The sequence below is a fragment of the Corylus avellana genome, chromosome ca4 (assembly GCF_901000735.1).
Source record: "Corylus avellana chromosome ca4, CavTom2PMs-1.0".
In the NCBI taxonomy this organism is placed as follows: Eukaryota; Viridiplantae; Streptophyta; class Magnoliopsida; order Fagales; family Betulaceae; genus Corylus; species Corylus avellana.
The window spans coordinates 29,832,148-29,859,054 of record NC_081544.1 but is presented as its reverse complement, the minus strand read 5'-3'; the positions used below and the strand labels follow the sequence as shown (position 1 = coordinate 29,859,054).

The 26,907-nt window shown below is 35.0% G+C and overlaps 2 protein-coding genes across 2 annotated transcripts; one reads left to right on the top strand and one right to left on the bottom strand.

Annotated features, from left to right (window-relative positions):
* Positions 1-395: 395 nt before the first annotated feature.
* On the bottom strand, positions 396-6,985 carry LOC132178883 (transcription initiation factor TFIID subunit 15). The gene is made up of 8 exons (XM_059591459.1): positions 6,808-6,985; positions 4,957-5,124; positions 4,466-4,821; positions 4,159-4,359; positions 3,145-3,228; positions 2,400-2,481; positions 2,195-2,321; positions 396-952 (listed from the first exon to the last, which is right to left on the bottom strand). The coding sequence occupies exons 2-8, from the start codon at positions 5,074-5,076 to the stop codon at positions 723-725; spliced, it is 1,200 nt and encodes a 399-aa protein (XP_059447442.1). The 5' UTR covers positions 5,077-5,124; positions 6,808-6,985; the 3' UTR covers positions 396-722.
* Positions 6,986-20,556: 13,571 nt separating this feature from the next.
* LOC132179364 (uncharacterized) lies at positions 20,557-26,204 on the top strand. The gene is made up of 3 exons (XM_059592074.1): positions 20,557-22,054; positions 23,738-24,177; positions 24,395-26,204. The coding sequence occupies exons 1-3, from the start codon at positions 20,609-20,611 to the stop codon at positions 25,866-25,868; spliced, it is 3,360 nt and encodes a 1,119-aa protein (XP_059448057.1). The 5' UTR covers positions 20,557-20,608; the 3' UTR covers positions 25,869-26,204.
* Positions 26,205-26,907: the final 703 nt, after the last annotated feature.

Here is a 26,907-nt window from a genome sequence, read left to right as displayed (position 1 = left end):
GTGATACAAAAGAGATACAAGAATGACTTATAAAATTACCCTACCTATACGCGTTAGCAAGTTATAAAAAAGTAATACTGATGGTAGATCTAACATTTTACTAAAAGAAATAATGCATAAGAGATTGAAGAAAGAGTTGGCAAATGATGGGCATATGGCATTATATGCTGGAGCAAACAAAAGGTTATCTTCAGAAGAACCATTTAAAATGCATATTGCGATGAAACCAAATATCCGTGCCCATCCACAAAAGGAAGCTTCGAATCATCATCATCCATTTATCAATTGCAGGATGCACAGCAACACCGGTCAAGAGCAAACATCCATAAAATGAACGCCATTTTGAGAGAGGCATAGTAGAAAGAGAGAAAAAAATAATAATAAAAATAAAAAAATAAAAAATAGAATTTTAAGGTGATTGAGTCATCTTAGCATAATGATTAATAATTCCACGTCAGGTTTACATCCAAATACTTCCTAAAGGGATATGGACAACAAGTTCACATGACACCACGGATCACTGTTTTTAATGAAGTTTCAAAAACTGGTAAAGAGGCAGTCTCGTATTTTTAGCATACAAGCTAAAAATGCCATGTCAAACGGAGTTCAACGCCAATGCCATTCTTCCCAGTAAGGAAGCAAAAGACCATCTTAGTAGTATCTCAAAAGCCAGTGACACAACCAAAACAATGATCAAAAGTCAGAGAATCTGCTGCAATTTTTCAATAGCGGTGCCTGCTCCGGTCCCGATCACGGTCCCTGTCCCGGCTGTATTCTCTATCTCTGTCATGATCGTAATCCCGGTCCCGATCTTTTGCATTATCTCTCTCTCTACTTCGACTCCGACGCCGGTCCCTGCCATCTCGTTCTCTGTTCTTGCTACTCTCCCTATCATCCCGATCCCTTCCCCTGTCTCTGCTTCTCTCTCGCCTATCTTCTCTTTCTATCACGCCTGCAACAATTTTTATACATAAAAAAAAATAATAAATAAATAAATAAACATGTTAAACAACACATGAATGAAAACTATTCATAATGTTTGCGGTACCAACTGCAATATTTTTTACAATAACAGAATGATTCCATGACGTGCGGAAAACCTACATAGTTGAGCTCTTAAGAATGCACCAAGTTACATTTGACAGCATATAAATGCAAGCAAACATATTCTTACAAAAGTAGTATCTAAAACAAGTGATTACTGATCATGGGTTGAACCTTTACAACATTAGCAGTGTGCCAGCCTGTTTAATCCATCAAAGGAATTTCAAAAGGAAAATAAGACCTCATAGCAGAAGAGGGACAAAAGGGGAGTATTTGGCCCATGCTACCATTTTATTAATAAACAGTTATATAAAAATAAAAAGACAAAAATACTAGCCATTATTTACACTTTCTTAAAAATAACAACCATGTGTTGTGTTTTTCTAACATTTTGGAACTCATTTGCATGTAATTGTTGTGCATCTATCTCTTGGTATATCTATTGTGACACAATCATGACTGCACCTTGATGCTCCCCAAACAGATACGAATTGAAGCTTTGTGAGACCATCCTACACTGACTAGGGATGGTACTCGGACATATACTGTGACACCCATAATGGCGGACAATCAACACCTTTCTTGATCCTAAAAATTCCAAATTTCACAACAACAAAAAAGGGCGAAATTTTAACCTGCATTCAACAAATTTGTACTTAAGTGTGGTTGCCAGCTTGACAAGGGAAACCTGAAGTAAATTTAGCATTTCAAGTTTCTTCTTTTAATAAGTTAAACTCATATGACTTATCAAAAAAAAAAAAAAGTTAACGTTTGCACTTTATTGTTTCGGCTGATGTCAATATTTTTTCAATGAGACTATTTCAGTACTTTCTGCATAAATCCCCAACCATATCTATCATATCAAGGATTCTCAGTTACCATTTCCATGGATTAAATCACACAATATGAACCCATAACGAGCTGGCTGATGAACTGGACAGCCTATGCTAGAGGATCCATAACGGGCTGGCTGATGAACCTGGACAGCCTATTATAGAGGAGCCAAATCTGTTTGGTTTTCTATCAACTCAAATTGCCAAGTGAAGGGCATCACATGCAAAAAAAAATGTCTTCTTATATGGACACTTGTCATTTAATCTCAAAGAATGCACTAAAGAGAATCAGTTGTGCTTAAAAATGTAAGATATACCTAGTTCCTCAACCTCCCATCCAGCACGCCCAGAACCTGGTAGTGCTCGTCCAGCTTCAGCTTGTTGCGCTTTAGCACGGAACTTTTTCTTCAGATTGCCAAACTCATCATACACCTCACCGTCATCCTGAGATTAGAAGAGAATGAATGTCAAACCAGAATAAAATAAGTAAGTTCATGTAATATGGGCACAAATTAATCTTACGTCTTCGGCCTCCCGCCGACGTCGCTTAATTTCCGCTAATTCTTCTTCATCAAGTTCTTTGTAACCTCCACCACGTCCTCCTCTGTTTAAGTAATGTGTTATTTCTAAAATGTTTGAGGCTTATGCATTGAAGTAAAGGTTAAATTGATTGTGATACAAACACAAGCCAAAAAACAAAAAAATGATTATTAAACCCCCACCCCAAAAATAATAATAATAAAAAAAAAAAAAAAAAAAAAAGTGAAGATTTTCTATGGTGCATGAGGTACACTTGAGTAAAATTGGTAAAAATATATATATGCTTTGTTAAGAATATCGCACTCTCAGAAAAACAAAACAATGTTAACACTAACCTGGATCACGACAAAGTGCAATAGAAACACGGAAACCATAGAGTGTTGCATAACAGAGTATACATCTATAGCTCCAATGAGTTGCCATGTTACACATAGAATGCACTAATGTAGGTTTTAATCTATTGCTAGATAATTACACCCAACTCATTGAATTTCAAAAGCATAACATTTCTTTTCTACTTCATCCCATGTTTTCATTTTCTTTTTCTCTCATTTGTTTTTAAATATATACCATCACATATTTACGTTAATAACCATGAGAGGGTGCACCACAACTCTCTTCTGGTCTCTTGATGCATAGTAAGAGTTGCTTCAGTTTATTTAAATAGGTTTCAGTTCTTGATTGGCACCTAACAATTACATAAATCCAAATAACCATCAATCCATACCTGACACCACCCTCACTGGTACCGGGTTTATTTGTGTTGCAAATATTGCATTTTGTGCGCTTTGCCCAGTTGATATTACCACACCTGACCAATAAAAGCAAAGGGCATAAGCAACAAGAATAATGATACACTCATTTCAGCACATGACTTGAGCATTAATATAATTGATAGTAATGATAAATTTTTCCAACATTCATAATAGATTGAAATGCAATTAAAACAATCTAAGAGAACTTTCTAATCAATATAGCTTAGTGCCTACCAATAGACACAAGATATATCCAATAGAAATACATATATGCACAACATGTGTTATGGCAGTTAGTGAGGGCTTTTTTTTTTTTTAATGGCAGTTAGTCATGGCTTTACTACATTTAACCAAAAACTTCAGATGTTAAGGAAAATAATCATGTGCAAGCTAACCATGCATGATGGACAGCCACTAGGACAGACATCCAGCCAAGGTAAGGTGGCTAATTTTGGTGCAAGCACAATGTAACACCTCAATCCTACATTGAGAAGATGAATAACCCACATAGAGTGGGTAGATTATAAAGACACTCATGGGTGCTAAGTCCTACGTTGGTTCCTTATTATGAGGGAGAAATGATACGTGTTTCACGTAAGCAAATTGGAACACAGCTAAACTCTGACAAAAATTTGGCCCGTCAAATCAATAGGACACACCCTTCTGGCTCCTCTTCGAGCAATACACATTTAAATCAATCTTGACAAACAATCATCCTAAATCTCAATTCCATTCCTATTCTAAACCACTCTTTTCCTGAAACTAAAACTCATCAAGCCAAGAGGTTTGTGCTCTTTGGTTAATTAGCGTAATCTCTACAAGATACTACCATGTAGCTTTAAATATGGATGGACTGAAAATTTACCTAATAAAAAAAAAAAACCATAATTGAAAGATCAGGATGGCAAAAAGCATTCAAAAATTACATGAAAACATAAAGAAAACCAGGAAAAAAAAAAAATTAATATAAAAATGTATGGGATTACATTGGACAAGGCCAATCATTTGGACCAAATAGTCCACCAGTAGCAGCACCAACTACACGGTTCTGCCCCCCTGAGTCAGGGCCACCACGTCCCCTGCCACTTCCACCAGCCCCTGCACCACCACCAGAGGCACCAGCAGGTCGAGCACTTCCACAGCGGTTGCATACACCACGAAATGCAAAATTCACATTTGTACAACTACTGCAAAAATATAATATCAAAAGTCATTTGCACAACAATTATAGGAAAATGAAAATGGTGAAAAGAAGAGCAAGAAAGAGCTGCTCACCAATCTCACATCACAGACCTTGTATTCGGACACAACCAATCCCCCTCTTGTTGCCATGCTTTTCCTGAAGCATCACCCCGACCTCTTCCTCTTCCACCACCCCCATTCATATTCCAAGCATTTTCCTCTGATCCACCAAAATCACCAGCATCACTAGGATCTCCCCCTGAGTTATATGTGTGGTCATCTTTGCTTTTTGACTCTGCTAAATGAACTCCAATGATATTACCATGAAAATCCTTGTTGTTAAACCAGTCAATAGCAGCTAATGCAGCATGTGGATCTTCATATGTTACTGTGGCATCTCCTTTTGGCTCATCTGTCACTTTGTCTCGGTATAACCATATCTTTGGACGACCTGTTCGCTTGTCTTTCTGTGGAGTATGGAGCAACAATAAAAACAAAGGTGCACAACTACTAAGCTTCTTATATACATCGAGAAATTATATCATTGATGGTAAAACAGGGACTAGGTGCAGTTCTATACAACACCAGGTCAGACTCCATACCTTCAGTAACCCTATGGTGCCAAAATATTCAGCCAACATATTTTCATCAGTTCCATAGGGCAAGTTGCATATATACACAGATCCATTTGAAGGGGCTCCTTTTCCCGAATAGCTTGCCATTGTGCTCCAATTTCATGAATTTAAAGTAAACAGAACAACCACCAAACTCTATAAAAAGACATAATAGCTTAGCTGAGATAAATTGCTCAAAGAAATTACAATAGAAGAAACATATCAGCAGAAAAGGAAATTCACTTCTAATTGGTACTAAAAAAGCATTGATCATAATTTTATATATATATATATAAAAGTAATTGGCCCCATGGGGAAGGAGAAAGGGAAAAGGCATTGGTCATAATTAGAAGCCCAATAACCAATGAAAAAAAAATTAGGCTTTAAACAATACACATGCAAGTAGCAAACACATAACATTCAGACTCATAAGATGGCAATTAAAACACCCTTTTTTTTTGAAGAATTTATCACGTCTGCCAGTCCACTTTTGTGTCATATTCATACCCATGCCTCAGTCAAGTTTCTTTAATTATTTCTAATGTAGGTACTGCACCACAACAAAACAATTTTTTTTTCTTTTCTGGTGCGTCAAACATGCATCTAATGGGCCTTGTAAACCCAAAAAATTACTCTCCACCCCATTCTTGTGGAGGGAGGAAGTGTCATTTAAGCTAGAATCCATTGGCAGCAAAAACAGTTAAAAAAACTGCAATGCCAGATAGACAAAAGGTATTTAGAAAATTAATCTTACACTTATATTTTTTTTTCACACGAACTAATGTAGAAGTCAATCTATTTAGATTTCGAAAAAAGAAAAAAAAAAAGGGTAACAAAATACCCGAAAAGCAATGCTTCACTGAAAAGTATAGCCTATTTAAAGCACAAAACTGCTGCAGCATTCAAAAATCCAAGAATACAACTAAATAAGACAAGTAGATGATACGGATGACACACACACTAAGAATTAAAACTTTTTGAGGAGTAAAGCAATTGCAGGCATATTTCAAGCTCTTAGCAACGTGAATAGTTTTTGTGGCTCCGAAGAAGGTTAAATTTGTGGTTTATTGGTCACCACATACTACATATAACAATGAATTCTAATTTTGGATAATAAATATTCTGAACAATCTGTGGTACGAGTGCATCAACCAAGCCTTTCCAAGTGACCTTATTTTATAAGATTGTTTTATCAAATTTGGTGCAACACATTCAATTAAATGCATATGGTTCATTTAGTACCACTAAAAGAAGTTCCAAGAGAAAACAACATTCCATTTAGAATTCTTTCTACAACTATATCTGCAATAATATGATATTTTTCAGCTATCTATTACTTGATTCATTAGCTTTTTTTTTTCTCTTTAATATGTTGTAACATAAATGCAAGTAACAATTCAAATAAAGCATAAATTAACTTTAAAACAGCACCTACAAACCAAATCTAAAAATCTAACCACATAAGTAGACCAATCACACTGATGTTTTTGGTAAAATCAGTCAGATTTACCGGATAACGTCCAAAAGACCGAAAAGTAAGATAGGATGAAAAAATAATTTATATTCTTAACGCCTAAAAAATAATGTAAAATCAAGAAGTTCAATTTGATAATACATATGTATATATCAACTGAAATCTTAGAAGATTTGGCTAAAATCATTTATGAAATGACAAACCCTAGAAGTTAATCAACTAATCTCAGTGCTTTCAAACAAAATTCTGAAGAGGGGGATATGGTGGAAGGTAATTGTAAAACCTAAGATTCCTAATTATTCATGACATGATAGGAGTACTGGCATGAGATCTGGGCAGGAGAAGTAGAAAATTAGAAGAAAGACCTCTGCTGAGGATGCATTCCTCGAGTCTCTTGGTCCGACGCGGTTCACTTCAGAGGTTCAGCTCCAAATCCACAGGTGCGAACGCAGAGAAGATGAACCGAGGAAGTGGGGGAACCAGATTCGGGTGCTGGAGCGAAGAAGGGTTAGGGGCTTTTGTTCGAAACAAAATACGTGAACGGCACCGTTTCGACATTGAAGTTAATTCGCAGCTGCGACTATATCTCTTTATTTTTCTTTATTTATTTTTTCTTTTCTTTTCCATGGTACAAATACTAATGAAACATAAGAAGCATAATTAATATTTCAATGATGGTCTTCAATTTGTATTAGATTTGAGGGAACAAAATAAATAAACATAATTAATTTTACAATTACAATTTTATTTTATTTCATTTAACCAAATATATGATACCACATTGACCAAATTGAAGGCTGGCAATACTTTTGATGCAAATATTAGTTATTATATATATATATTTTTTTTTGTGTGATTATAGCAATTTAGAAAATCACAAAATAATATCTCTTACAAAAACACACGGGTAATATTATTCTTTACACCTATTTATCACATTCATGTCACACTGGCTGACATCAAGTGTTTTAAGTGACTTAAGATCCGTTTGGTTTTGTGATTTCAAAATGTGCAAGTATAAACATGATTTTTAAAAACGTAGTTAAGCTTTGATAATATCGTAGTTTGGTTTTTAAATTGTAATTTAACCTTTAAAATCGTGCGTTTTTAAAAATGTATCCCCTTGCTTGCGATTTTAAAAACTACGTTTGAGATTGCAATAAAATGCATAACTTATTAAAAGTCTGTTTGAGATTTCGTTAAAAAATTTAAAAAGTATTTTGTGTTAATTAAACAAAAAGCTTACCTATTGGTAAAAAATTCCAAAAGCATTTATTTAACTTTTTTACTCTTAAAATGGCTAAAACGCCATTTTGAGAAAATCTTAAGAATGAAAGGTAAGCTTTTGAAAATTGATATATATTAATATATATATATATATATATATATATATTAATTTTAAAAATTGTATTTTTCAATGCAATTTCAAACATACTCTAAAAGTGGCTCACACATTCTACAAAAAAGTACGTATTTTGTTGAAAAGATTGCACACTACTAAATTAATTACAAATCATAGGTGCTAATATTCAATGATGAATACTTTGCTTGATTTGTAAGTAATTACTGATGAAATTACAAGCACTTTGACAGCAATATTCATTACAAATCATAGTTGCTAATATCCAATGATGAATACTCTTTTTGTTATTATTATTATTATTGCAAGTAATTAAGCATGAGCAACGTCATGTATTGTGTATAAAGCCTTTATTAATACAAATTATCCAACGTTCAAATAATTAAAAAAAAAATAAATAACAAAAAACAAAAGAAACAAAGAATACAAAGTATTCAACACGTCTCACTTTATTTCTTACACAGGAAAGAGAACCAACTACTTATTCTTATTCTCCCTACATCTTTTTACGAACTTTTGAATGGAGCCTCCTGCTTTTTCCGAACCTGTCACAGCAAAAATATACATAAGAATCTTCTAGAATATATAAGTACCATTTTTTTTTTTTCCAAACGAATATTTTTGTTTTTAAACGGACTTTTTAAGTATTAAACGTATTTTTAGGCTTATCAAACATATATCCAAACAGGCCTTAAGAAGGTTTTGAGAGATCATTGTTAAATTCAGTAAGGAGCTAGCAGTGTTTGAAAATTGCATTGAATTTAGATCACTCCATGCATTTTTCATTTGAGAGAGAGGAAATAAAATTCATACCATATCCAAAGGCTGTGGTCATGGAATCGGAGTCAACATCTGCACGCCATGGACGGCATTTAATCGGCAAACAGCCGAAGAAGCAAAGCAGGTACATTGGGTAAGGATTTGCTGCTTTGCATGTTTGGTCGCACTTCATTACACAATGGCATAAACGTAGAAGCGTTGGAGGTAGAACGAATTTATCCATTTCTTCTGGACTCCAATTACTGCCAAGTGGGGAGGGAGAGGGAGAGGAAGCCACGTGCACAGACTTTTCTGCAGCTTTCACTGCCATCACCATGATCATCAAAGCCATCATCATTCTTCCAATTCCACCCACAACTCCCCACATTCTCTTCCACTTATTTGTTCTGCGAAATTTCAAAGCCCAACGGTTATTTATAAACATATTTGAGAATTTCAAAATAATATATAATTTGATATATTTATTCTTAATTGTTTCCACCCAAAAGACAGTTATGATTTAATGAATAAATTGTTTTTAAATTGGCGCTTTTAGAAAAGTTGGGTAGCTTTAGAATTGAAACACCCATTGAAGGTTAATTAAGTGACTTTATGACCTGAGATCCAGATGCCACAAGCAATCGGCATTCAAATCTACCTCTTCCCTTCTTCTAATTGTGAGCATACTTGAGATTTTGTGTGGATGATTATCTAGTGCATGTGCTTAGAGGTCACATTTGGTTAGGAATTAATTGGTTAATTAATTTTGTCATTGCTAATTAGTATCCTCACAACAGAACCAAGAATCAATTCATATATATAATATTAGTTATAATTATGATATAAAATATAGGGTAGAGAAAGCAAAGAGAGAAAAACAATGATTTGAGATGGTTTTGCCTTAGAAGCCCAAGTCCACTATATATATAATACCAATAGGGCTGCATTGTTTATTGTATTACTAGCTTATTTCAAACTATGTTACAATTGAGGTGTATTTATAGGGTACAATAAGTAGGTGAGGTCACTTAATTAGCAGATAATTACACCCTTCGCCTACCCTACCACCACTACCCGACCGTGTTGGGTGGTTAGTTGGGAAAGCCAACCACCCACCCGTGCAATAACACGATAATTAGCAATGGAGTGGTTAACAGTTAGTAGCGGTTAAAAACCGCTCACATGAAAAGTCCTACTACCAGCTACATAACAAAATAAAACAAAAATGTGTCTTTTCTTTTTTTGCCAATGGTCAGGTCTTATAATGAGTGAGTTAATTACAAAAAAGAAGGAAGAGAAGCATGATTCCCTCTGGGGATCTTGGGGTGTGCACCACCCCCATGTGGTTGGCCACCTCTTGGGTTGGCCGCAAATAATTTTTTCCATTTTTTTAAAAAAATTGTTATATATATTGGGTATTTTAGTAATTTTGGTACAATTTCTATGAGAGTATGTGTGCTGCCATTAAACTAAGGAATATGAATAATTATTTCATTCTCATTAATAGTTATTCATTTTCTTAATAGAATAGGTATTATGCTTACCAAACGTGCTTTAATAGCAAGTTTAGGATTGTGTTAAAAAACTTAAAAAATATTTTTAGTACATTAAAATTGTGCCAAATAAAAAGCTTGTCCATTTGGTCAAAATACTCAAAAAGTATTTCTTTTGACTTTTTTGCTCTATTTGGCACTTTTATGAAAACTTAAAAAATAAAAAAAAAATAAAAATAATCCTAAAAAATCCTTTTTTTTTTTTTTTTTATAAGTAATAATCAATCTTATTAAATCTCTCTTTAAGACTTTAAAAACTCTATTCTTTAACATAATTTTAAACAGACTCCTAATCATTTTTGCAAGAGTACTTGGTAGAAGAGCATTGGTCGCTCATGGAATACAAAGTTAGATGATGCTTTGTGTGTAGAAAACCTTTAGACACACAAAGTGAGTGTTAGTCAACTTTGTGATTTAGATAACAAAAACAAGTTCCCTTTCAAAAGAAGTCTCATATTTAAGGAAAATGGAGAGTACTTTCTTTTCTTTTTCTTTTTTCATATTTCAAATGGGGAAAAGGAAAACGAGAATTATTAGTAATGCTTTCAAACATAAAGTGAGAAGCAACCCGAAAATGAAGTGTACTTGTTTAAAGGTATCTTTGACTCTAGCTAGATAATTTCTATGATTTGTCATCTAAAAAGTCATTAGTGTGTTCACAAGTGAAAACTATGGCACCAAAGGTTAAGACACATTAACTTAAAGACCTAATTAGAATAGCCAATCAAGATTTGGTTAAGGGCATCCCAAAACTAGAAAAGCGTACATGGTGGGACATAAATTAGAATGGTTTGTAGCTAATTCATACAAGTCAGTCTAATAAAGTGGCATGTGTTCCTAAAACATATGAGAAACACATATTTTATTTTTAATCAGATAAGTCTGGTGATAGGTCACCAACAGATTTTGTTTGGAATTTGAGTTTTTGAAAACTTTAAGGAAAGACTGAGTACTGATGATTTTAAGGAGAGGAGACAGGGCAAGCTATTGGTGGCCCAAGCCCAACCTAAATTCAGTCCGGCCGTTGAGTTTCAACTAAGCTGAGGCTGAAACTCTCTCCCTCTCTTCTTTAGGGTTTTTTTTAAGGAGGGGTTGCTTCTCTCTTTTTTATTTATCAAAATTTAGATATAAGAGCACTATTAATTAGCCTAAGCAAAACTACTTTTTGGTTATTTTGGTGAGGTAATTTGGTGAAAATGCTTAAAAATTCTCATTTTTAGCCTCACCAAGGGAAAAAATGGTGAGTGAACAGTACTACCATTCACTTACCAATTGAATAAAAAATGGTTTATCTCTCTCCCGTTTTCTTTTTGGTTTCTCTCTCATCCTTTATTAGTCAGAGAAAGAATAAACAAATATTTAAAAAATAATATTTAAATGGAATTGTGAAAGTGAATTGTTAAAATAGTGAGATTATTGGTAGTGCTCTAAGTGAGTAATTAAAATAAAGAAAAATGTACTTTTAGTTATTTTGAATAAGGTGTGTCGACTCAGTTACATGCCTATTTTCTATAAGGTTGCTGATAATGCTTTAAGTATGTTAAACAAACACAAACTATGATAATTTATGCTTCACATTCTCGTTGAACAAACCAATACAATAGATGTTGGCCAAAGTAAGCATGAGCAACGTCATGTATTAATACATAGTATCAAAAGTTTCAAAAAAAACAAAACAAAACAAAACAAAGAATACAAAGAGATATGCTATACATCATTCTCTCATCCATCTTTCAACCATCTTTTTTTTCAAATCTAATGGATCTACCATTGATTTGTGGACTTATGTGGGTCCTAGAAAAATTCAATGGTAGATTCACCCATTCATTATAGGGAGATGGTTGAAAGATGGTTGAGATAATGATTTTTAGCATTTCTCGAATACAAAGTATCCAGCATGTCTCACTTTATTTCTTACATAGTAAAGAGAACCAACTAATTCATCTCCTTGCAATTTTCTACGTATCTTTGAATGTAGCCAACCCTTGCTTCATCCGAACCTGTCACATTACAAATAAACATAGGAATCTTGTAAGAAATATAATATCTAGAGAAATACTATTTAGTATATTGTTATACATGGTCATATAATTAGAATGATTTGACAGGGAAAATCAATCATTAATTTTTGTAAGTTTTGATCTAATGGTTGAATTTAATTACCATCACATCATCAAGTTGAATAATAGTCGTATAATAATATTGTAAATAGTATGAAATTCAAAGAAAATAAATTATGTTCCAAAGTAAAAAATCATACATATTGGAGTCAGAAAAATAGATAAATCCTTGGAAGTACTCACTCCATTTTCATTTCCATGTTTCATTTTGTGTATATCTAATACCATAAATTTGGTCAAATAATAATAAGGGATAACTTCACTTTAGACCCTTGAATTACCACGCGATTTGACAAGTCCTTAAACTTTAAAATCTCTCAATTTGAACCCCTGAACTTTCAAATTTTCAATTGCAGTCAATTTGAACCACTCCATCAGATTTTAAATGTTAAAAGTGAGACAATGACGTTTATACCCCTAATTTGTTTATAAAATTCTAAATTTACCCTTAATTCAATTTTTTTAAAAAAAAAATCGGAGATATTTTGGTCTTTTTAGGTATTGCTGTTAAATTGACTGCAATTGAAAATTTAGGGGTTCAAATTGAGAGGTTTTGAAGTTTGGAGGAGGCTTGTCAAATCGCGTGATGATTCAAGGGTTTAAAGTGAAGTTACCCCTAATAATAATAATAAAAAGATTAGGAAAAGAAGAAATGAACTTGATATATACCATATCCAAAGGCGGTGCTGATGGAATGGTAGACGTCGACGACATCTAAACGCCATGAACGACATTTGATTGGCAAACAGACGACGAAGCAAGCCAGGTACACCGGCAAAAGGTTTGCCGTTTTGCATGTTTGGTCGCAGTTCATCACACAATGACATATACTTATAAGTTTTGGAGGCAGATGCCTTTTTGGGCGTTTTGGTTTTTCAGCATCCACTCTTGGAGACCAATTAATATGGGGAAGTGGCGAGGGAGAGGGAGAGGAAACAGGAGGGTTTTCTGCAGCTTTCACCGCCATAATGATCATGAGCAGTATGCATGCATGTATTCAACGCCATCATCATCCACACAAGCTTCATGATTCTCCCAATTCCAACCCACATAATTCTCTTCAACTTTTTTTATCATGCATGCGGAATTTCAATGCCAAACTGTTATTTATTTATGGAGAATTCGAGGATTTCAAAATAAATATATTTTAGCTAACAAAAAAAATCGATTTATTTATTGTTAGAAAGTTCTGACTAAATAAATTAAGAAAATGTTTTAAAATGGGGCTTTTAGAGAAGTTGAGTAGCTTTTTGAATTAAGTAATAACATTATTATAGTCTGCAGTTCCTGCCCTGCAACTACCATTTAACGGTGGTTGTTGCCTTTACCGCAACGAACTCTTCACCGAGTTCTTTTGCATTTGTCACCGCTTTGTGCGGCTCTGAAAAAGGCCCAAGTTGTATGTCATTGCCTGTTGTTTGGTCCTTTTAGACCAGATCCATAAATTGTTTTTGAATTTGTACTGCATTTGCCTTTTGAGCCTTGTTGTTGGAGTGCCCAACCTTTTTGTGGTCAATTAGTCTTGTAACCCGTTTTCCCTTATTTGATTAAAATAAATAAATAAATAAAACATTATTATAGTCTAACTTTTAATATAAATCATGCATACTTATAACAATAAGATTCAAAGAGGAATATTGGTATCCAAAGATAAAATACAATCAAAATTGTAACAAAATGATATATTAAAACACCCATTTATGTCAAAAAAAAAAAAAAAAAAACACCCATTTTGTAATTATATATGAAGGTTAATTAATATTAATTAAGTGACCTTGAGATACATGCATAAGTCGGCATTCAAATCTACCTATTCCCTTTTGGTAAGCATCATTAAGATTTTGTCTAGATGGTTATCTAGTGTGCCTAGGGGTTCACATTTGGCTAGGAATTAATTGGTTAATTGGTTAGTTTGTCATTGCAAATTATTATCCTCACAACAGAACCAAGAATCAATATATATTATTAAAAATATAATAGAAAATATTGGGTAAGAGAAAGTAAAGAAATCAAAAGACACGGATTTGAGGTGGTTCGACCTTAGAAGCTGCCTACGTTCATCGATCCTTAGAATACAAATAGGATTGCATTGTTATTGCATTACTTATTTCAAACTATGTTACAATTAGGTGTATTTGCAACCCAAAAAAATCAAAAGAAATCCCCCAAAAGCGTCTAAATGGAAACAGGCAAGAAGGAATTTTTTTTTTTTTCTTCCTAATTTTGGGACTTTTTTTGTTCCCACTCATCCCCTTCCCAAAGGGGACGTGTTACTATTCACACGTCATCTTTAGAAAGGGGATGTGTGAGCAAAAATGTCGCCGTGTAGGAACATTTTCACTGTTCAAACATCCATAATTTTTATTCTAGTCACTATATTCAAGAAAATTTGTAAAATATCACTATTTGAATGTCCCTAATTAAATAGAGACGTTTTTTGGGCTTAAAATGTCACATTTCACATGTCACTATTTTACCTAATTTTTTAAGTGACATTAAGTAGTCGAGGTCACTTAAGAAAGGTAAGGATGCCCCTTAACTATATTTGATCTTGTGAAATCATGTGCATCTTTACGATCTTCACTCAAGTCCTCGAGATTACTACTAACATGCTCTTGGGCTTGGCTGTGAGCTAAGATCTATAGAGGATTTCTAAGAATTTAGATTCGACTAAATTCACGTTTGAAAATAATTAATGATTAAGAATTTGATAGGATTTTCATATTGGTTTATTCCTAGGGATCGATCGTGTAGGAATATTTGTGATTCCAAAAATATCATTATGTTTTATCTTTTCAATTGAATAAGATTGTTTGAGACAAAAGTATTTAAAAATTAAACAAAAAATGATAGGGAGGAAAACTATATGGAATGATTGGATTATGGTAAGGCCTAACAACTTCTATACACAATTTTTTCATACCCATAGGTGGCTTTTAAATAAAAAATTGGATTCAAATCCAATTATGATTCATTTCATATTTAATTGTGGTTTTAAAAGTCACCTATAAGTGTGAAACATTGTGTAAAAAAATTGGAGTAAGTGTAGCATTATTTATTAAGATATGCCCCATTAATGGCCCGGCAAACCTAGAATAATGAAAAAGGCTAGAAGCTCGGTGAACAAACCAAGAAAAAAAAAAGAAAAAGGAAGATAGTCGTTAACAACCGTCTCTCTGAGGCAACTCATAAAAGGATGATCTCCTGACGACGACATTTGTTTTACTTGACACACTTACTATCATTGGATTAAATGGTGGTTTTACAAGTCACTTATAAGTGTGGAAAAATGGGTGTGGAGAAGTGGGAGTAAGTGTATAGCATGAACTCCTTTAAAACCTTTTAATAAGTGCAATTGCTCAAGAAATAATTTTTATTATTATTGATATTTAATAAGTGTTTTGGTATTTGGAACTACTTTAGACCAAGTGTTTTCGCATTTAATGAAGTTTATTTATTTTTATTTTTTTGAGAATAATGAAGTTTTAAATTTGATGTTATTTTTATTATCATGCATTTATTATCATATTTAGTTGATTGCTTGCTTTATAATTATTTGCGACTCTAAGAGATTAGATGACGAACCTAGCCAATAGCCCTAACGTTTCAGGGACAATGAAAATCATATACAAGTATACAACTATGGTGACGTGTAAATAAAAATCAGTCATTGATTTTTTTTATTATTATTATTTACAAGTGTTGATTTAATAACTAATTTTCTCTACCACATCAATATAACAATTTATTAAATAACATTACTATTCATTTATCAATATTATAGTTCAGATGGCCTTAAGGGGCTCCCAATCGTGCATGGAACCTCATAAGGACGTGGAAATGTGTCAAATCGATGAAATAAGTTCTTGGAACCCTTCTCTTTTCCCTCATTTGATTAGAAAACAAAAATTATGTTTTTCTTACTTCTGATATTCTAATAATGAATTTGTACTTATCAAACTGTGTTAATTAAGGTTAAGCTTGAGAGAACAAATAAAAATGACGAGAATTCATGGTTGACATTCTTTTTGAACAAAAGTATGAAATAATGTTGTCCCCGAAGAATAGCTTATTCGGCCGGAGCATGCTTTATGAAGCGGAGGTCACTAGTTCGAATTTTTCTCCCCTTTCCCTACTCTTGTACTGACACGTCCAAAAAAAAAAAAAAAGAGTATGAAATAATGTTGGCAAAAATAAGCATGAACATTAGTGTCTTCTAGTATACAAAGCAATTATGAAGGCAAAGTATTCAACAAATCTCACTATATTTCTTCAATATACATCCTTTTATTTCATTTTATAAATAAATAGAATAATGGTCAACATAACCATGCCCAAGAATGTCTTGTAGTATACAAAGCAATTATGATTAATTTATGAAGGCAAAGAATTCAACACATCTCACTCTATTTTTATTCTATTCTTAGTAGATATACGTAATTTTTTTTTTTTTTTTTTACAATAGTCAGAAGAAATAGTAAAGCGAACAAACTAATAATTCTTTCCGCAATTTTTGTAGCAGGCGTCTAATTTATCCGCATCTGTAACACATTAAAAGTAAATATAAGTATCTCGTATTAATATACACAGTTTATAATTGAAACGTTAAAAAAATCTGCATTTTCAATCTCAAATAAGGATGTGCTTTTTCGAAAACGTGCAATTTTAAATGCTAAACTACGACTTTATCAAACTCTTAACTGCATTTTTTAATTATTATTATTTTTTTAAAATCGTAAATCCAAACAGATGCTTAGAAAATGGATTTTCTAATATATATATATATATATATATATATATAGAGAGAGAGAGAGAGAGAGAGAGAGAGAGGGGTTAAAAACTTGATACCATTGGTGGTCATCTTGGTACAAGCAAGAGCACAGTCATAGACACCATCTAAATGAGAGGGACGACATTTCAAGGGTAAACACACTAACATACAAGCCCTATATGCGTAGCTAGGCTTTGCTGCTGTGCACATATTTTGGCACTCTGCAGCACAAATCAATGTAATTAGGACTTTTGGAGGTAAAGGGATATATATGGGGGATATGGGGGATTTTTGAAGGTAAAGGGATTTTAGGGATTTTTAAAGGGATTTTTTATGGTAAAGAGATTTTAGGGGTTCTAAAATCAACATGTAGAGGAAGAGAGGAAAGAGAAGGGTTATCATCAGGGGCAGCTCCCACTACAACTATATTCAATGCCATCATCATCATCCACACAAGTTTCATTATACGAATTCCATCGATAATTAATTTCTGATACTCTTTTCTTGAAACTAAATATTTTTGTGGGAATTAAGTAAATGTTGAACAGCAATAAATATAGTGATGAAGTCCAAACATTTGTAATCTATTATAAATACAACATCTTATTTTAATATTTTAATATTTTAATATATCTTCTTTTATAATTAAAGAGCGTTCACACATGATAATTATAAATAAGTTTTTTAACAATCCTGACTTTTGGAGAAGTTGGACTGCTTCAAGCTCAGTTTTACTCTGACATCTGTCTACTACTGTCATTGCTTTACACAATAGCTCAGAAATTAAAAAATTATTATATATATATATATATATATTGAATAATAGAATTAAATGAACAAAAGAATATGAAGATAATATTCATTTAGCTTGTTGAAATTTGAGTTTCATATTAATATTAGTGGAAGGCCAAGTAGACGGGAGTGGAGTGAACGTAGACAAATTACCGAATCACATTAAATCTGTGCTTCGACTCTCTCTCTTAATCTCTCTTTTCGATTTTATATTGTTCATTAATTATTGTACACGGTAACAACATTACAATAAATGCATGTCTAACCAGAAAAAATTAATATATATATATTTTTTGACCAATAAATGTAAAATAAATAAAGTTATATGGTATGCAGCTTGTATATATATATATATATATATATATATATTAACTTAGCTTTTTAGAGCTTTTTAGAAGATGTTGACAACGGCGGTGATAATTTTGTAGAAGAAAAATAAACAGAATGGGGGTGCAATAAAAATACAGAATTAAAATTGAAAAAAAATAATAATAATAATAACCATGAAAACGCGTTGTCAAACCGGCCCATAAAGCTATTCAAGAGGTGATGTCTAATATAGTGGATAATTATCATAGATTGGTTTTCAAAATTGTGAAGGGACATTATATATAAGCCTATAAAAAATTCACAAGTCTTGTAAAAGTTGAATTATTGAGTTTCTAACAAGTCAATTGTCTTGTTAAACACCTACACATTTTCTTGTCACAGGATTCTAAAACATCATGTATCTTTAGGGAAATGTTATGCATATTAGGGGCGGACATATTAAATGTTTACCACCTATCGACTATAACCGAACCGACATTAATTACTTATCGCCATAAATCGGTCGAAAATTGGTTAAAGATTTTTATACTAGCGTAGGTTCGGTTCAGTTAATTTGTATAAATATTTTTTATCAGTTAATCGAATTAACCGATAAGTAACAGAATTAGTTGATAATTAACCAATAATAAATATTCTATAACCATTTTATTAGTAGAAGTGTAGAACATATATATGGTGGACTCTTATTGTGTTAATTAATGAGTCCATTTGAAATTTGTTTGGTTCAATAAGCTATTTTAGCCCAAAAAAATATTTGAGACCCCAAAGCAATAAATTTTTGGCCCAATTAAAAAGCCCACGGTTAACCGATTAATCAAAATTTTCGAAATAAATCATTATCAAAATTTAATCAATGAATTAATCGATTTAACCGACAATTTCAGTTAACCGACCAAAAATGGCTCTAGCGAACCAAACCAAACCGACCGGATACCCACCCCTTTCCTACATTTTAAATGTATATTTCTTGACACAATAGTCAAATTTCTATTAGATTTTGGATTGGTCATTTTTGAATTTTGAATTCAATGATAATTTTTACTGTCACGTTAAAGAGTGTGATAATTTACTTACTAAGCTATGAACATACATAATTATTTTTTCACTTGTAAAATATCTTGGTATTTTGCAGTTAGCAAGCTATCAATGAGAAAGATCGGAGCAATTTGCAAGGCTGGAGATACTAAGTGAATAGCTTACGTAGGTAGTTTGCATAGTATAATTTAGACATTAATGTTTATTGTAAATTATAGAGTGCAATGCCAAGAGTTGCATTGCTCATCTTTTCATGTAACATCCATGGGAGTTTCATGGTGATGATCAAGTGTGAAGATGACCATACTTGTTACGGTGTAATCATCCTTGGCCTCTCTAGTACCCACTACCTAGCCTACCTACGACTACAAGCTCAAGTCGATTGCATACTCGATATGGGATCTTGCTCGAGACTCTTGTCGATTTCGAGTCTAGCTCAAATATGAAAAGGGTCCTAACGAGCTGAGCTCGAACATGGCTCAAAGACTCCACTCGAGTTTGAGCTGAGTTCGATCATTGCATATGATTCTGTTGAGCCGAGTCCAAACAAGCATTACTCGACTCGGTTGGACCTGGACTACAACCCTAATTACTAGTGGTGCAAGTCTCAATTCCCAATTGTTGCTACATAATTGATAGTTGAAAAGTAAGAAACCCTAAAAGATCACCATTTTTGCCCATCTCACCTCGGTGGTGGTGGTGGTAGTCTCACAAGAGTCGCAACATTTACAATTTGTAACCATTACCCAATGACAAACTACTCATCGAAGGCGTTGTGAGCCTTCGGAAGGATGAGGGCTCTCGTTGTCTCTAAGACCACCATCACTTATAGAAGAATGCTCTCAAAAAAGTGCACTTTACCACCGTCATTGGCATCCTCCGAACATAACTTTTATAAATTTTCCTTTGATTTTGCAATCTTGTCGATTCATTTTTAACGGGAGATTTCAAATAAAAAATTAAGGTAGTTTTTTCAATAATCTAAATTTGATGTTAAGTTTTCATGAACAAGTAAAATAAAATTTGAACCGTCAAAAAAATATGTAAAATTATTATACCTAAGCCAAATCCGTGGATAAATGCCTAAATTCATGCCATGACTTAAAGACATTAATTACTTAATAAATATAAGAGCTTAGGAACCTCCTTAATCTTAGGTTGGTAATAATATTAATTAGATTTAGATAACAAATCGAATTCATAAAAATCATATCAGTTTTGTCTTCAATAGGCCAAAGGGGTTTTAAATTTAATCATGGCATGACCAACAGAAGTGAAGTATTTATTAAAGAAAAGTAAATGTTTTTGCATGAAAATAGATTTTCTACCAGTACTAGTAACTGTTAACCAGAAAACAAGAAAGAAGGATAATTTATTTTTAATTAAAAAAAAACAGTTACTTCAAAACCTAGGTCGGCCATCTCCAAAGCCCAAAACGCTCTAGCCATGACGGAGAAGCTGCCACCAGCGGCACCACCGTCGAAGCCTCTCTCCCCGCAAGACTGGGAGACCCTCATCGACGACTTCCAGTACGGCGGTCATCGGCGGCACAAATGGAGCTCCCTGTACCCGATCCCCTCCCTCCTCGACCTCGCCCTCTCGTCCATCCACAAAAGGGACTTCCCTCTGAAGCTCCACCTCCTCCTCTTCCTCGAAGAATTCTGCGACGCGCTTTTTATCTCCCAGGAGCCCCAATTCCTGGACCGCCTTCTCGACACCCTCCGTCTCATCATCCAATCCCCCCTCGACGGGACTTACATTACCTTTGCACTCAAAGACCAAATGCTCGTCTCCACCACCTCCATTTTCATCACCCTCGACGTGTTTCACAGATTTGGCATTCACTACACCGAGAATTTGGTGGAATTGTTGTTGATCATCGTCAACCGCCCCAACCACGGCGCCGACCGCCAGACACGCGCCGTCGCCTGCGAGTGTTTGAGAGAATTGGAGCGATCCCACCCCTGTTTGCTCTCCGATATCGCCGGACACCTCTGGAGCCTCTGCCAAAACGAGCGGACCCACGCGTCGCAGAGCTACATTCTATTGTTCACTTGGGTGATACACAACATTGTGGTTAACAAGTCCAGCGTTTCGATCCTCAACACCTCGGTTCCTTTGGTTCCCTTCAATGTGCCGCAATCGCTGCTCTTGGGCGGTTCTTCGAACTCCGCGAACGCGGGGTTGAACTACAAGGAGCTGAGGAGGGCGATGGCGTTCTTGCTGGAATCGCCGCAGGTTTTGACGCCGTGCGGAATGGCGGAGTTCATGGCGATGATTACGCCGGTGGCGGTGGCGTTGGAGCTCCAGGCCTCCATGCTGAAGGTGCAGTTCTTCGGGTTGATCTGTTCCTATGATCCGATGCTGTGCCATGTCGTTTTGATGCTGTATTTGCAGTTCTCGGATGCCTTCGATGGGCAAGAGGGCGAGATTGCCCGCCGGCTTTTGTTGATTTCGAGACAAGCGCAGCACCATTTGGTTTTTCGGTTGCTCGCTCTTCATTGGTTGATGGGTTTCAATGAACTGATTTCCAGCAGAGAGGTTAACAAAAAGAAGGCTCTGGTCGTTGAGATGGGGTTGAGCTTCTATCCCAGAGTGTTTGATCCGCTCGCATTGAAGGCTTTGAAGCTTGACTTGCTTGCTTTCTGCGCGGTATGTATGGAGAGCTTGAGATCGGAGAGTGGTTCGGACGCGGGAAAGTCTGGGGAGAAGCTGTTCGGAGATGGTATTGTGTCTGTGTCAGCTTTTCAGTGGTTGCCGCCGGCGAGCACGGAAACCGCTGTGGCGTTCCGCGCCTTCCGTAAGTTTTTGATCGGTGGATCGTCTCATTCTGACGCCGATCCTTCCTCCACTGGAATTCTCATGGAGTCCACCATCTTCAATACTTTACAGGTATTTTGTAGGTTTTCTTTCTATTTCTTTTCTCACCTCGATATAACAATTGGTTACTGTTGTATGGGAGTCAGAAAAACATGATGACATGTTGGAAAAAACAAAAAGAACGCAGACTGTTTCTTCGAGGCAAATATGTCATATACTACAAATAGACTCTGTTGTTTCTTTTTCTTTCTTCATTTCTCATCACAACATGTGGACTCTTTGGTTTCAAATATATGCAACTCTTTCGAACAAATATCTGCTGCTTTTTAATGTAGTACCAAAACCTTCAAGTTTAATAAGGAGTTCCCTTGTTGCTAAACAGATGAAGACACCGTGAAGAATGTCAAACAGATTTTATTAGAACGCATTTGGAGATAATTTGACGTTCTAGGCAATCTTTTCCGCTTCTTGTATTTGACTAGCTGAAGTGGCTAAGGGTGATGTAGAATGGGGACAAAATATTTGATACCATATGATATGGTCAACCTAAGAATCATTGAGAAAAAAACAGGCAGTGGCTGGGAATAGTATCAACCCACATATATAAATCCAACCATATGTGTGGAAATCAATGATGTTCTCTTTATCTTGCTATGATAAAATGTTGTATATTCCATAAACTACACAACGCTAAAGGGCATGCTGCATAAGCAGGATTCACATTATCAACTCCAAATATTTGAGAATTTGTGTATCTAGGATTTAGAATTTTTGGCCATGCCTGATCTTCACCCAACCCGTGTGGAGAGGGAGCTTTAGACGGTATCCTGGGAATCTAGTCGGGGCGAAGCCCTGGATACCCCAGTTATCAAAAACAAAACAAAAAAGATTTAAAATTTTAAAAGAAAGGGTTGTGGTACAAAGATTAACTAGGGTTTCAAAATGATGGTCAATAATGTAAGAGTCACTGTTTCATGAACGAAAAAGGTAGCTAGAAGGTTTGGACAGCATCTATTTTTGACAATTTAGGGTTGGTTTTATAAGATACTTGCTGGCTATTTGGTAGGTAAAATCTGTGGGGTTTAAGGGTTTCGATAGGTCAGGAGAGGGGCTTAACTTGGGATTTTAAAAGAGGGAAGAAGAGAGAAAAGTTTGTGACTGGTCAGGGGCTGTGAACTGTATCCATGAAGAGTATCAGTGTGAAGAAGATGGAGACGACCCTAGGCATCTTGCCTTAACACTCAAATGTGAATATCACATGTCCAAGTCTCTGATTCTTTGAGTGCAATGAAGCATAAAGTAATTACCTAATTAAAAAAAATGTTTTTGGCTCTGCGACATTGATAATATAAGGTTCAAAAGCATATAGATCTTAAGTCAACTGGACATTCCATGACGACCCTACAAATTAAAAGTTCTTAGGCTGCCAAAACTGAAAATCACTGTAAAGACAATAACTTGACTCTTATTTGATGGCTGCATCAACAGGTGATATGTCTCTCAACTTCTTGTTGCCCACGAGTATTCAATTTGCTATCTGCATTTTGTCTAATAGTGTCAATCTGCACTCTACTGTTCCATTCTACAAATATCAAGTATCTTGGATTTATTTATTTTTTGGTAATATTACATATAACATACACTCTAAGCATTTTTCAGTTTGCCTGCTCAATAACTTTCAGTAGGGAATCTTATTTTTTGTTGTTTGTTCAGCCATTGGATCTCTATGCTTATGTTTCAACTTCTATTTTCCAGAAAATGCTAGTGGACATGATCTTGAAGTATCAAAGATTGGTTCCAGAGATTGTTGCTTTTATTGACCGCTTGTTGGGCTGTCAAAAACACTGTTGGTTGGGAGAACGCCTGCTTCAGACGTTGGATGAGAATTTGCTTCCAAAAGTCTCAATTGATTATAAATTGATTTCATGCTTCCCAATATTTGATAGAATCGCTGCAAATAATACAATACCTCCAAGTGGATTGTTAGAGCTGCTGACCAAATTCATGGTTTTCCTTGTTGAGAAACATGGCCCAGATACAGGACTAAAATCTTGGTCTCAGGGAAGTAGAGTTCTTGGTGTCTGTCGAACCATGCTGATGCACCACCATAGCTCTAGATTGTTCCTTAGACTATCTCGCCTCCTTGCATTTACTTGCCTTTATTTTCCTGATTTGGAGGTTCGTGACAATGCAAGGTATGATATTGAAAATTGCTTCCTCCCATTCTCCAGTGGAAGTCAGATTGCCTTTATTTCTGTTTTACTTCTATGGCATATGCAGTTCAATAGCTTTTTTTCTTTGTAAAATAAACGTTGTTTAGAAAAGCATAAGTGATCCAATAATGGTAACTGAAACATTATTAGCTATTTCCGTTGACTTATTCTAATTATGATAAATCATGGCATTTTGCAGGATCTATCTGCGGATGCTGATCTGTGTACCTGGAAAGAAGCTTAGAGATATGCTAAACCTTGGGGAGCAACTCCTTGGCATTTCTCCTTCTTCACATTCCAGCTCTTTTTTTAATATCCAGTCTCCTCGAACTTCCTACGATCTAAAGAAATCTAGGAACATCTCATCCTATGTTCACCTTGAGCGGATGATAGCATTGCTTGTCAAACAATCTTGGTCCCTGTCTTTACCAACTTTGGGTGTTGATAGTAATAACCCTGGTTACTTTGAGGACATCAGGGAAGCTCCAGTTGAGGAAAGGGAGATTGATGGAAGTACTGATATTCAGATCCCAGAGACTAGAATTGATCAACGACAGGAGCCATTGCGTGTGATGGATTCGAAGATTTCAGAGATCTTAGGAACCTTAAGGACCCATTTTTCTTGCATACCTGATTATAGACATTTGCCAGGGATCAAGGTTAGAATATCCTGTACTTTGAGATTTGAATCCGAGCCTTTCAATCGCATATCTGGAGTTGACTCTACTTCTAGTGGTTTGGATAGAGTAGATGCCCTTCCTGCTATGTATGCAACTGTGCTTAATTTTTCATCCTCCGCCCCGTACGGATCTATTCCATCATGTCACATACCTTTTCTTCTTGGTGAACCCCCGAAAAATAATTACATTTCTGGTCAAAGGGTGCCCTTAGATATTGTACCTGTAGAAAACGGTTTGGGAGAAGAGGAAATTTTTAGAGCTCCTGTAACAATTGTATTAGAACCACGGGAACCAACACCTGGTCTGGTTGATGTTTTCATTGAAACAAATTCAGAAAATGGTCAGATTATTCATGCTCAGCTTCATAGTATCACAATAGGAATAGAAGACATGTTTCTTCAGGCTATTGCTCCATTTGACATCCCCAAAGAAGCAATACCTGGTTATTACTCAAACTTGTTCAGTGCTCTCTGGGAGGCATGCGGTACTTCTTCCAACATTGGGTGGGAGACCTTTCCACTAAAAGGAGGCAAAGGGGTTGCAGCCATTAGTGGGACACAATCAGTCAAGCTACTTGAAGTCCCTGCAACCTCTTTGATTCAGGCTACTGAAAGGTACCTGGCTAACTTTGTTGTGAGTGTGATTGGTGAACCACTCGTTAATATTGTGAAGGATGGGGGAATGATTAGAGACGTCATCTGGAAGGATTTGGCTTCAGATTCTTCCCTTGAAGCTAGCACCTCCATAACTGGTCTTGATCAAGCCCCACTTCATCTTACATACTTTGCTGGTGAAGATGAGAGGGAAAATCTTGGTAGTACCAACAAAAGAAATATGGGTAGCTTTCTTATTTTGATATTTCTTCCACCAAGATTCCATCTTCTTTTCCAAATGGAAGTATGTGATGTTTCAACTTTAGTTCGAATTCGAACCGATCATTGGCCGTGCTTAGCTTATATTGATGATTATTTGGAAGCTTTATTTTTGACCTAGGGGCAACTCTTTTCCATAATGAGTACTTCTGCTTCCCCATCCCAATGCTCTCATTTGTTCCTGTTTTCATTGCTGTGACATCATCAGCAGTTTGTTCCAACTTTCTGCTATATCGTTTCATGCAGCAAGGAATTTTTTTTTTTCTTTGCTTCCAGATTAAACTTTTCTTGAGTACGCCTGGAAGTGAGCCCCTCTATCGTGTATTGTTCTTGTGTATTCAAACTTCTAAAAGTGCAATCTTTTTGGACATCTTCCCCTAGGGCCAAACACTAGGCTTGTAAATAGAAGGTAAGCTGATACATTTTTTGCAGTCAATACAAGCTTTTATCATTTGTATATCACATTGTCATTGGACAGAATTGTTTAGATTATCTGGGTGCAATAACGAATGCACCCGTTTTCGGTATCTTCTAATATATTATGATCTGTTGAGCAGTCTTAAGATCTTCAAAACTTGCCAGAGATTGTTGTTGATATATTTTCCCTCAAGGTGCTGGTAGAACTAGATTGGTTCTTTCTTTACTTCATTTGCAAGAATCCTCTCTGTTGAGCAGTCTTAAGATCTTCAAAACTTGCCATAGATTGTTGTTGCTTTATTTTCCCACAAGGTGCTTGTAGAACTAGATATCTTCTCTGTACTAATTTGCAAGAATCCTGTCTGCTACCAGTAACTAGATTTCTTCTCTTGGTTCTCACGAGTTTGTGAAAGTTCAGTCTTGGCCGTTAAACCCAAGATTACTGTTTTCTGAAAGCCTCTTCTACCTTGCTAACTTGACGGTAATATTTGATGGATTCAACATATCCTGTATTATACAAAAGATGTTTGTGTACTGCTACCAGACTGCTTACAAAGAAAACTCTTTTTATGCCACTCCAAAATGCATTTAAATGAAATTTTAGGCCAATATTTTAGAACCAAGGAGTACTGCATAACCTTCAACTATGGCTGACAAGCTTAATGCTTGACATTGAATAATTTCAGATGTGTTTAGGTGGGAAGGAGTTTCAGGTTATAATGAAATATCGCCTTGACAATGAT

What these genes read in the sequence shown, in the direction of transcription:
- LOC132178883 (XM_059591459.1), bottom strand. Translation starts at nt 5,076, where the DNA reads ATGGCAAGCTATTCGGGAAAAGGAGCCCCTTCAAATGGATCTGTGTAT. An exon ending in GCACCATAGGGTTACTGAAG is followed by an intron (nt 4,822 to 4,956) that starts GTATGGAGTCTG and finishes CATACTCCACAG; the next exon opens with AAAGACAAGCGAACAGGTCG. An exon ending in GTCGGCGGGAGGCCGAAGAC is followed by an intron (nt 2,322 to 2,399) that starts GTAAGATTAATT and finishes TTCTAATCTCAG; the next exon opens with GATGACGGTGAGGTGTATGA.
- LOC132179364 (XM_059592074.1), top strand. Translation starts at nt 20,609, where the DNA reads ATGACGGAGAAGCTGCCACCAGCGGCACCACCGTCGAAGCCTCTCTCC. An exon ending in CCATCTTCAATACTTTACAG is followed by an intron (nt 22,055 to 23,737) that starts GTATTTTGTAGG and finishes TCTATTTTCCAG; the next exon opens with AAAATGCTAGTGGACATGAT. An exon ending in GAGGTTCGTGACAATGCAAG is followed by an intron (nt 24,178 to 24,394) that starts GTATGATATTGA and finishes GGCATTTTGCAG; the next exon opens with GATCTATCTGCGGATGCTGA.